The sequence below is a fragment of the Stegastes partitus genome, unplaced genomic scaffold (assembly GCF_000690725.1).
Source record: "Stegastes partitus isolate 25-593 unplaced genomic scaffold, Stegastes_partitus-1.0.2 Scaffold597, whole genome shotgun sequence".
Lineage (NCBI taxonomy): Eukaryota > Metazoa > Chordata > Actinopteri > Pomacentridae > Stegastes > Stegastes partitus.
In genome coordinates this window covers 370924-382848 of record NW_007578328.1, presented here as the reverse complement: position 1 = coordinate 382848, position 11925 = coordinate 370924, and the positions used below count along the sequence as shown (strand labels likewise).

The 11925-nt window shown below is 41.2% G+C and overlaps 1 protein-coding gene across 1 annotated transcript; it reads right to left on the bottom strand.

Annotated features, from left to right (window-relative positions):
* Positions 1-364: 364 nt before the first annotated feature.
* cep41 (centrosomal protein 41) lies at positions 365-9393 on the bottom strand. Its single transcript, XM_008289181.1, has 11 exons — positions 9339-9393; positions 8986-9049; positions 8801-8848; positions 7431-7492; positions 7034-7097; positions 6801-6939; positions 4158-4324; positions 4000-4067; positions 3792-3906; positions 2271-2477; positions 365-1722 (listed from the first exon to the last, which is right to left on the bottom strand). The coding sequence occupies exons 1-11, from the start codon at positions 9369-9371 to the stop codon at positions 1604-1606; spliced, it is 1086 nt and encodes a 361-aa protein (XP_008287403.1). The 5' UTR covers positions 9372-9393; the 3' UTR covers positions 365-1603.
* Between the last annotated feature and the right edge of the window lie 2532 nt (positions 9394-11925).

Below are 11925 nucleotides of genomic sequence, written 5' to 3'. Positions count from 1 at the left end.
TATTGTATTTGTAAGTGTCTTTTATTTACAGTCCACATGGAATGTTCAGCTTGAACTTTTCTGTTCCAAACATAAAGGAAAGCATTTGTTTTGTCAACTATCTGTATTAGTGAGTTCAAAAAGCTCACCTACCAGGCTCTCCTTGTAGATTAACAAGCGACCACAGAATGGAACAAAATATGCAATAAAATGAGTAATAAATACAAAATCTAACAACTTAGTAACGCTGACTTCACATCTAGGTGGAAAGGAAAAGAATAAGGAAACTGAGCACGTCTCTAAAGAGCAGGATGTTGTGATGGCTTTGATGAAATATTATTGAGCAAACTATGATGCTGCACACAATCAAAAGTCTACGCTGAAGCAAATTCAACAACAGTTTAATCACTTCATCCATTCTGATACAGCAAACACTTTAACATTAATTTACAAGCAAATTGATGTTAAGACTGATGGTGAAAACTCACGACACAGTAAGGCTGTAGAGAAGTGCACTTCACCGGAAGCTGTGGGAACGTTGTCAGAGAAAGCACATGCAAGACGTCACTATCAAGCCAACAAAACAGAAGGCCACGAATCAGCAATACTGCTCTTCAGATATATGTGTAGGAAATGAACGCTGCTTGTGATTTTGTTATAGTTGTCCATTTCTCTCTTCTAGTGACACTGTGATTGTGTTCTGTGCATGCATTTCTGTATAAAGGCCTCAACTCGTCAGTCAGTGTGAACAGCTTACAGTACTTTGGACAAAAAGCACACAGACTAAAAGAGCAGATGCAAAACTTGCACCTGAAGGCTGCTGGTATACCGTCATGACAGTGTCACACATCTTACAAAAATACAGCAAAATTTTTCTGAACAAAAAGCTCTGTAACAGCATCTGTACACAACATTCCACCTCATGTATTACACAGATTCTCAGCACATCCTTCATGTCATTAACATTCCGTTACTCTGTCTCCCGAAATACAATTCAGTGATTTTTAGGAATGCCAAATCTGACCGGAGCATCAACAGAAATTATTATCTGTGCAGATTTGTCAGATGATAAAAAAAAAAATTAGACAATAGCGTTACAAGAACTACTGAGTGCAAAAGGAGCCATCAGTTCTCAGGTTCACAGACGAGGCACGGTGCAAAGTGTACGTCACTGGTCAAGACGATAAAAAGGACAGCAAGAGGAAAATACTTCTTTGTGACATAAAGCTCCATAAGTGAATGTTTTTTTCTTCAGGACTTTTCACACTGTTGTCCAGATGTCAGGTCTTAATTAAGGTTTAAATATACAGGTAGTTGTTGTCGTGCTAATCACTGTCCCAAGGTGTGTACGATTTCCAGAACTGAAAAACGAATTTTGAGAAGCCACTTTAAACAATCAGAGGACATTCTGAGGGTAAAAGATGGTGAGAAACACCAACGAGTAAATAGTAGTTAAACTACAACAAAGTAGTTCTGGTCTTTCTTGTCCACCTTTGGATGTGTTTTGCAGACTGCAGTTGTGTTTTCTTTACACAAAGGAGCCGGACGGAAGTCACCTGAAACAAATGGACCTTATGCTGGAGGTATATTTGTGTGCATTTGTGTGGTTGAAGGAGGGTTGAGGCTATTTCCAGGCCCTGCTGCTCTGAACCCTGGCGCCGTCTCTCCGAGCTGCCGAGGAACTCTGACGACTGGACGCTTTAGACTGAGAGCTGCTGGTTGACATGCGGCTGGTCATGCGACCTGCAATAAAACACACAGCGCATAAATAACATATAAGTGCAGAGAGTCAAGTATATGCTCTTAAATTTTGATTCACTCCTTCAAACAGCAACATAACAGAATGTCAAGGTGCAAAAATGTGGAATTTGAATCAGGGAGTACAGACCACTCAGAACTGCTCAGACTCTGCACTAAAAATAGTGATCCGTAACACTCTATTTTTCAGCTCACATTTTTCCTACAATCTCATAGTAAAGACACGCTATACAACTTAAACAAAGGGAGCAGGGTTAACAAATGGGAGAAGTAAACATCGTTGTATCTGAACAGCTGTAACATCTGTAAGTTTAAAACAACCATCAACAATAAAAACGGATTTTCAATTACTTTAAAACAGTAACACCAGCACTCTGCCTAATTTGTTTGTGCATATTTTCCCATATTTGATACCAAATTACATACTTCTGGCCAGGACAAATTATTCTTGTCAGTGGTAAATAATGTGTTACCGACTGCTGTAGTTATAAACAGGACAGACGGTTTTTCAGTTTCAAACAGTGTGCTCTTACTGCTGGAGTTACTGGGGATGAGTATTTCCTCCATCTGCTCCTGGATCTTGGCCAGCTCATCTGAAGTAAACCGCCACCTCTTCTCTGCTGGATGTTGTGCCGCAGAGCTTTTCTTCCCTTTAGCTGATGTGGTGCTGGGCAGGCAGGAGGCCGGAAAGGAGCCCGTCGTCATTCCACTCGGAAATTTATGAGCGATTATCTTAAGACCTGGCAGAGGAGGACAGAAGGAGGCAACGGTTTGGTGAAATGCACAATGCAACATTTGACTGTTTGAAATACATTGAGCTTCAGTGTAACTCTGTTCTGCAGCAGCAGTTTTGGTCCTGTTTCCTCCTGATTTTACAAACCTCTGTTTAATGCCTAAAAACTTCTAATGTAAATGTTACAAAACCACCAACTGACAGTTTAAATTAAAAAAGACACTTTTATCATTGAATATATAGACACAAAATACTTAATTTGTGAGTTAATACAGAAGACACAACCTGTCTGGATAAAGAGGGATTTCATTATTAATAAAACTGGCTACCATGGCAACTGTCTGTGAACCTAACCTAGCCTTCGTGAACCTGATCTGCTCGCTAACAGGTTTTCTTCAACAAACTGTCTCTTTGACGCCACCCCTGATGCCTGAGGGAGGGTCTGACACAGCGTTTCAATCAATATCAAAACACATATCAGAAGGCATTCATTTGCAAAGTTTATGTCTTTAGGAAACATGAAACCGATATTAGATCAGTACCCTGGGACTACTTCCAACATGACCACTTTTATGATCAACCAGTCATCAATGTTAGGCCAGACAGCGACACTGTGGATTCATCTTCAGTTCAGAATAAAATTTGTTTTGAAAAATTTAGCCTAATCACTGTTTAAATAAAATAATGTCTGAAGCTTTATTAACACAAGACACTGACCAAAGAACTTTGATTAGTCGGGTTGTGATCAGTTGTACTGATGGAACACTCCTATCCCATCATGTTGGAGATGACGTGAATATTTCTGAGTGAGGGTGATTGTGGTGCAGAAGAAATGACTTTAAGATTCTAAAACTAGAGTAAATGCAGTTAAAAAAGTTGGTTTAATTGTAGGTTCTATATAGTTGCTGTTGTGGTATTTTGACATTTCATGATGAAACATGGGGCTGCAGGGTGAAACAGTGGATAGCACTGTTGCCTCACAGCTAGAACGTCACCGGTTCACGGTATCTGCGCGGAGTTTGCATGTTCTCCCCGTGCAGCGTGGGTTCTCTCCAGGTTCTCCAGCTTCCTCCCACAAGTTTAAAAACATGTTGAGGTTAATTGGTGATTCTAAATTGTCCGTAGGTGTGAATGTAAGTGTGTTGGGTTGTCTGTCTCTAAGTGTAGCCCTGTGATAGACTGGTGACCTGTCCAGGGTGTCCCCTGCCTTCTCCCTAAATCAGCTGGGATAGGCTCCAGCCCCCCGCCCCCCGTGACCCTAGTGAGGATTAGGCGGTGTACAGATAATGGATGGATGGAACTCCGTGACATAAGATCTTACCTCCACAGAGCATAAACACATTCTCAAATCCCCGTTGGCACATGGTGTTAGCTGCCTGGCTGGCTATTCTCTCATCCTCATCATAAACAATGATGATTTTCCCTGCTGCATTTTTCTACACAGTTTATGGGTTAAGGTCCACCGAGTCAACAGAGTTAATAAAAATGCTTTCATGTGGTTAATCAGTGTTGCATGTGTCAAAGGATACGTATTCCAGCACTTCTTTGGTGTACGGGTTCATTGTTCGAGTCAACATGGCAACTGGAAAACTGTGCGCTGTAGAAAAGAGAGATTATTCAAACATAAATGGAAATTTTCAGCATAAAAACAAGTTCAATGCACCAGCTTCACGTTCCCGCCACCCACCTCCGATGATGTGGCAGCTGTCGTACTGCTCACGGTCCCGCACGTCCAGCAGCAGGTAGGGGCAGTCGGGGTAGGGCCTGTCAGCAGGCTCAGGGGTGGACGCCAGCTCGTTTTCCATCTTCTGATTGTTCCTGTCGACATTCAGCTCTCCCACACCGCTGATAACACTGTGAAGAGTCAGTGGGTAGTTGGTGCTATTTAGTTGTATGTGCTCTTGTTTACATTCGCTCTGCTATATACAGCTCTGTTTTTCTATCAGTTGACTAGTCCTTCAAGTTGTAATGTTGAATAAAAACAAAGCGAACACATATTTGTATGATTGCACTGTATTTGGAGCCTGCACTAACTTGCATGGGAAGTTCTTGTTTGTCTTGATCTTGTCATATTGATAATTAAACGATTGTCATGCATCAGAAGGAACCCAGGGCCCACTGCACCAGTATGTGGTCTCACAATGGGTCTGAGGGTCTTATCCCAGTACCTAATGGCAGTCAGGGTACCTCTGGCTAGCACAAAGAAATGCCTCCCCACACCATTACTGATCCACCGCCAAACCGGTCATACTGGAAGATGTTGCAGGCAGCAGAATGTTCTCCACTGCGTCTCCAGACTCTGTCACATGTGCTCAGTGTGAACCTGTTCTCATTCGTGAAGAGCACAGGGCGCCAATGGCCAATCTGCCAGTCTTGGTGTTCTCTGGCCAAATGCCAATCGCTCTGCACAGTGTTGGGCTGTAAGCACAAGCCCCACTGGTGGACATCGGGCCCTCATACCACCCTCATGGAGTCTGTTTCTGACAGTTTGAGCAGAAACATGCATATTAGTGGCCTGCTAGAGGTCATTCTGCAGGGCTCTGGCAGTGCTCCTCCTGGTTCTCCTGCACAAAGGAGGAGGTAGCGTCCTGCTGCTGGGTTGTTGCCCTCCTACGGCCCCCTCCACATCTCCTGGTGTACTGGCCTGTCTCCTGGTGTCTCCTCCAGGCTCTGGACACTGTGCTGAGAGACACGGCAAACCTTCTTGCCACAGCTCGCATTGATGTGCCATCATGGATGATCTGCACTACCTGAGCAACTTCTGTGGGTTGTAGACACGCCTCATGCTACCTCGAGGGGTGAGAGCACTGACAAAATGCAAAAGTGACCAAAACATCAGCCAGAAAGGATGAGAACAGAGACATGGTCTGTTGTCACCATCTGCAGAACCACTCCTTTACAGGGGTCATCTTGCTACTTGACTCTCATTTCCACCTGTTGTCTGTTCCATTTGCACAACAGCAGGTGAAATTGATTCACAGTCAGTGTTGCTTCCTAACTGGACAGGCTGATTTCACAGAAGTGTGACTGACTTGGAGCTACATTGTGTTGTTTAAGTGTTCCCTTTTATTTTTTGAGCAGTGTACTTATCCAGCATGAGAAGATAACTGATGAAGGTTTGTTGTTATCCTTAGAAATCAAAATTGAAAAACTGAAATTGTCACCAAATTCTGAAAACTGCTCTGTGTTATGTGGCAAGTTTCCACAAACTAAAGGTCACTTATTAGTGAGATTAACTATTGATATACTGTAGTTTTAAAAACCAGTGCTGCTGCTTTAAAGTTACATAAGTGTGTGTGATAATGCAGTCTTGTCATTCATATGTGCTGATTTAGATCACTTGATTTCTACCAATTTATGATTTTAAAAGAAGCCTGCCAGCTGATGAGACACCTGGCAAAGACAGTAGAGGCACCACCTCTACATCGGCTGCTTATTTTACTTGTGTCACTGATGATTCAGCACACTAAAGAAGGGATTTTGCTTCATAAAGCAGGGAACGGTTCATCAGGACTCACTGCAGCAAATGTGAGCGTGGGAGTGAATCAAACAACGCAACAGAAACACACCACTCTCCCCTTGTGGTGGTTTACCCCAGCGCTGCCCTACTTTCTGTCTCTATCTGCCCTCCCCACAAGGTGAAACTGACCTGCCATTACAAAGGCTCAGAGATAGAGTTACACTCATGAGGTTCCTATTTAAGCTGGAGAGAGAGAGGATGCAGGTGAGAGAGCAAGGGACGCTAATAACAGATCGACTGAGGTTTTTGTGCAGTACACAGGAGGGTGAGTTTGGAGGACTCACAGATGCCTTAAGGGATTAAAAAAAAGTGGATGTACAGCATGTTGGGACACAGATACTGTACAGTGGGTGCAGGGTTACAGGTGTGCTTGTTGTTAAGGCAGTGATTGGATGTCATCGAGGGTGTTGATGAAACAAAATGCAACACTGTGCAGACATTAACAGTTTATATCTACATTTTCTCACCATGCAGATATTTCTCTACAACATTTCGCAGAACTTGAGGAAATAAAACCACGTAATCTGGGTGAGCTAACTATTCAACAGTTGCCCAGTACTGAATAATTTATATATCTAACCTATCTGCTACTGTGGTCACAAACTTCTGAATTGGATGGAGAAGTCACCAATGCAGCAGCTGTCAGGCACTACTCTGCTCTAGGGCTGCAATTAATGATTATTTTCACTGTTTCTTTGCATTAATACACTACTTGTCTGGTATATAAAATGACAGAAAATGGTGAAAGATGTGTGTGTACAGTGTGGTAGCATTCAGTGAGGCTTTACAGAGTACTGTGCGCTACAGTACCTCAGAAGTGTTGACCTGGCAGAAGAGATTTCCTTGTCTCCTGCTTCATGATGATCTGAGAGGGGAGACATCTGTGGGGAGCTGGGCGTGCGATCAGACAGACACTCCAGGTCCGTATCAGACACCACAGACAGACCATCTGCAAAAACAATACCAGATATTACAGCATACCCTGCACATGTACCATTAGTGAGCCGAGCTAAGCCAACGAGTAATCTTGCCGGCTATGTTACCTTCTGGACCATGTGGTTCGCCATTACTCTCATTCAGTTCGGAAACAGAGGATACCTGAAGTATCTGGTGAGAAAAACAAGTTCAGAAATCAAGGAATAACAAAAAAACTGCAACAAATCAAAAGTAAAAGTGCAAAAAAAGAACATAGAAAGAACAGAAATTTTGGAGTCTGTAAAATGAAGAAAAAACAATTAAATGGATTCAGAGCCATCTGTGTAAAGCTAATCACACAATTAGTTTATCAATTCTTGAATACTGTATAGGTATCAAGTTTTCTCAACATCAACATCCTTCACAACAGAGACCAAAAATAGTTTCTGGGTGGAGATTCAATTGAGTACAACATAAATGCTGCAAAACATTACGTTACTACAAAGATATCAAACTGTTACTTACCAATTGTGCAAACGTCGTCACTTTTAACCGTTTGAAGATATCATCTTTTCGGTACCTGCAATCTTGAAAAAAAGAAGAAAAGAAACACATCAATCTAAGAAATGATGTAGCAACAGGGAACTTTACAGTCCTGATGACAGACTGGGAAAATTACAAAAAAAACACACAACTTTCCTGGGTCGAGCAGGTAGCGCTCTTCCCTGATTCATTAAACTGCCACTTTGCCCTGTCTGTTCCCATTCTACCCTCTAGCCAAAGCTGCCACCCCTACACACAAATCAGATGACCTGCTCTGTTTGTATCAGAGCTCCTGATGCTGGTATTGTCATCAGTGTAACACAGTATCTCACACTCTAACAAAGATCCCTGCTGGAACCTTGCCAGCTTGTCCCCACAGTCTGGGTCCCACAGAAGAATAATTGTGGACAGCAGTACAATCCAAAAGAATCCGTGTCATTTGTCCCTGAGAAATCAGAAGGTTGGGTTAGAAGTTCTTTGATTTACCTCTAAAATACAGAGGTAGGCAGGGAAGAGAAAACCCTATGATCCTGGGGAAAATTATGTGCCAAGCTAGGAAATCTTACCTTAAATGTGCAGATAATAATACACATAAAAACTACAATAACTATCATGCACTTTACTATACGAAAAGACCATTTAAAGGGATATTTGGCTGGGATTCGATCGTGTGAGTTTCAAAGTGGGCTATTTGATCCACCTCTTCACACTTGCACAGAATAGAAAGTGTAAGTTTCCAGTGGACGGAGCGAGTGTCATAGGTCCGACAGTGTAGGTCAGCAACCCAGGAGTCTGAGGGATAGAAAGTCTATTTATCACTGAACACTGAAGCTATTCTAAGGATCTCTAAAGAATTCTATTGTGCCTGATAGGCACCAAAAAATTTAAATCTGAATGTTAGACACAGCAATTCAATGAGTTTTTGCTTTGGTCATATGCCACAAATATATGACAAAATACAAAAGCAAAGCAAAAACTAAAACAACCCAATTGTGCATATAAACTTGCTTAGAAGAAAAATAAATGTACAATTCCTTGTCATGACACAAAATATAATTGTTTGTCAGTTGCTAAATGGTAGAGCTGTTTCACCCAGTTTACACACACATCTGCAACTACTTTCATCTGAATGAAACGGTCAAAGCGTGCAAATATACAGAACCTTATGTAAAAGCAAAGCTGTGTCTTTGTAAAACTTTCACGTTTCTTGTAACCAAATAATTGTGACAAAAGAAATGTCAACTGGATTGGTAATAATGTAGGACACAGAGCAGGTGAAAGAATGCACAGTCATAAGAACATTTAAACAGCACTCAGATTTTTACAGTAAATGATTTTCTGAGCTTACTCACATTTTTTATCCTCCTCCTGTTTCTCCAACAACTTTGTAAGACTGCATCCTATTAAAGAAGACATGACAATAACAAGTATGAAGAGGAGGCCGAAAAAACAACAACAACATTTTAACTGTTTCAGTGATAATAAGCATCAGAGATATGAAAAATGCTTATTGTGTATTTGTATGTGGCAAAGATACCTGTGTCCAGCTTAGTTTTGACGTGTTCATACTTCGCGTTTGTCGGTATCTTTTTCTTCATGTACTGCAGGGAGGAAACAACAGTCAAACCCGTAAACCCTAAAGCAATGGCTCAGGCGTTACTTTTACACAGAGTACATAACCAAGCTAACGTTATCATCCTCACAGGTGCACTGCTGTTGACATGGTAACTTAACACTTCACAGCTAACTTGCTAGCATGCTGGGATAGCAACATTAGTTTTTCTTTGTCCACACTATAGTCGAAGTAAGTTGCATGAAATTAAAGAAAAGGCAGTGCTGCCAGTTAGCGGGTACATAATAAAAGTAATGCTGTCATTTTACAAACGTTACCTCGGCACTACCGATACCCCGATTCAGCGACATCTTTTCAAACCCGAATGTGAAACATCAATTTCCAAGTTTTAATAATCTCAGCGCTGATTCGCCGGTGCCTGAACAGCGACCAATCAGAGAAGCCGATACTGCACCGTTCCATCGACACAGTAGTTGGACTAGCCAGCTAGTTGCTTAGCAGCGGGAGACGCTCCACCTTAATGACGTGCTACATTCAGGACTCTATTATTCCTTCCAAATATAACTACGCTAAATTAAATTTTCTTTTAGAGTTTTTTTTGGTAATGTTTTTTGCTTTTTCGTCTTATGCAAATGCTGCTTTTATTTGACAAAATAATATATAATTCAAGTTAATTACTAACTAATTACCAATGAATTACTGATATTCACTGTAGTCGCGTGTTTTTTTGTTTTGTTTGTTTGTTTGTTTTATATTGACAGGGCCCGGTAAAAGTACCTGCACCACAGGTAGCTAACCACTCGCATCTGTTGTCCCTGGGCAGGTACAGAAAAAGAGATCAGCCACAGAATAATGAACACACTACATCAAACAATACAAAACTTAAAAGTCCATCAGTGCAAGATCATAAATAAAATCAGTTGCAACAATAAATAAATAAAAGGTAGTCATTGGAGGTGACAATTTTACACTGACCCAAGCCCAGACTTTATCATTTAGTATAATAAACAAACTGACATTAAAAAAAACAAAAAAAAAAACATGTTAGAATCAAGACTCTAATATTGTTCTTAGACTAATCCAGTTAGCACTAAGAGATAAACTTCTCATTTTTATAGACACGTTTTAATCACTCTGATAAGGCTTCTGTTGAGGCTGAAATGATACAAACAGATGTTTGATAATGTTAGTAATTACAATTCACTAAAACGTCATGTTCTTTGGTATTTTTCTCGTCTGTAGGCGGTCTCCTCCGCCTCCTCTCTGATTCCTCTCCTGGACTTCTGCAGATGTCCTCCACAGCTCCTGCTCAGTGTGACTGAACGTCAGAGATAGTTTGTTATTCTCCTCCTCCAGTTTCTTCCTCAGCTCCTGGAGTTTCTGAAGCTCCACCTGAAGTGTCTTGTGCGCCTCATGCAGTTCTGGTTTTCAGTTAGTGAATGATCGGAGGAGGTTTCCTTCCATGACCCTAAAACCAACAGACACTCGACACAAGCAGCAGGCTGTTGGTCCTGCTGGACTCTGGTTTGGACAAATTCTGAGCCCCTTCAGACACTTTTATCTAATTTTGAAATATCCTTCAGTTTGGATTAATTGTTAATCATTTTGCACATGTTTATGTCATTACGTAAATATTCAAAGGGATTTTGGACGATGTGTTAGTGTGACAATGAGGCATATGGGGGGAAAAAAGGTCTGGTAATTTTGGCAAATTGTGTAATTTGACATTTCTAGTCACTCTGGACAATTGTAACTCGTTTTGAACCCATTGTGACATTTTGGACATGTTTTTGACATTGTGGACAAGTGTTTTCATTTTGGACATATTTTGAATCATTTTGGACAAATTGTTGTAAATTTAGACAAATATTAAGGATTTTTATCTTGAGGACAAATTCTAAAACATATTATACAAAGTTTTGTCATTTTAAATTAAATATGTGTATTGATTAACCTAAATATTTGAATATTGGGTTTTAGACCTTACAATATTATTTATTATATAAATTTCAGGGCTGCACNGAGGAAGAACGGGCTACCAGAAAAGGTGGAATGCGCCGTCAATTTCCTTTGAAACTTGCCTGGGCTTGTACAGTCCATAAGGTGCAAGGCATTACCGTTGATTGTGCCGTGGTGTGTCTGAAAAAAATTTTTACAGCAGGACAGGCCTACGTGGCTTTAAGCCGTGTTAGAAGTTTGGCCGGACTAATAATTCAAGATTTTGATGAGAAACGAATTTACTGTAAGGATGATGTGAAGGACGCCCTTCAGCGTATGCCAGCATTTGTGAATGAGGGCAGAATCCAGGAACTAAGTGCAGCATGTTTCAGTGTGTTTTTGATGAATGTGCAGAATCTGACTGCTCATGTGAGGGATTTGGCATTGTGCACACGGCATTTACAGTTTAACTGTATTGCTGTGACAGAAACATGGCTGGCTTCTGACTCATCATTGGATGCGATACACATCGATGGTTACAGTTTCCACAACAGTCCTCGATGTTTATCGTACTGCAGCACGCACCCTGCACTCGTTGCATTGCAGGGCCAACAACATGGTGGGGTCGGTATTTACACTACAGACAATATGGCATATAATGTCATCCCAGCAGCTCAGATCAATTTGGAATGCGCAATCTGTAACTACACTAGTTACGACATTCTGGTAGCGGTCATTTATAGATCACCATTCTATCCCATGTCTTTGTTTAAAGAGCATCTTGGCAAGTTACTGGATTGGCTAGCTCCACAAAGTAACACGATTGTCATCATGGGAGATTTTAATGATGACCTTTTGAAGTCATCATCAATCTGGTCATTTGTAGCAGATAAAGGCTACGTGCAAGTTGTGAGAGAACCCACAACAGAGAGTGGCACACTAATTGACCACGTGTATGTAAAAACA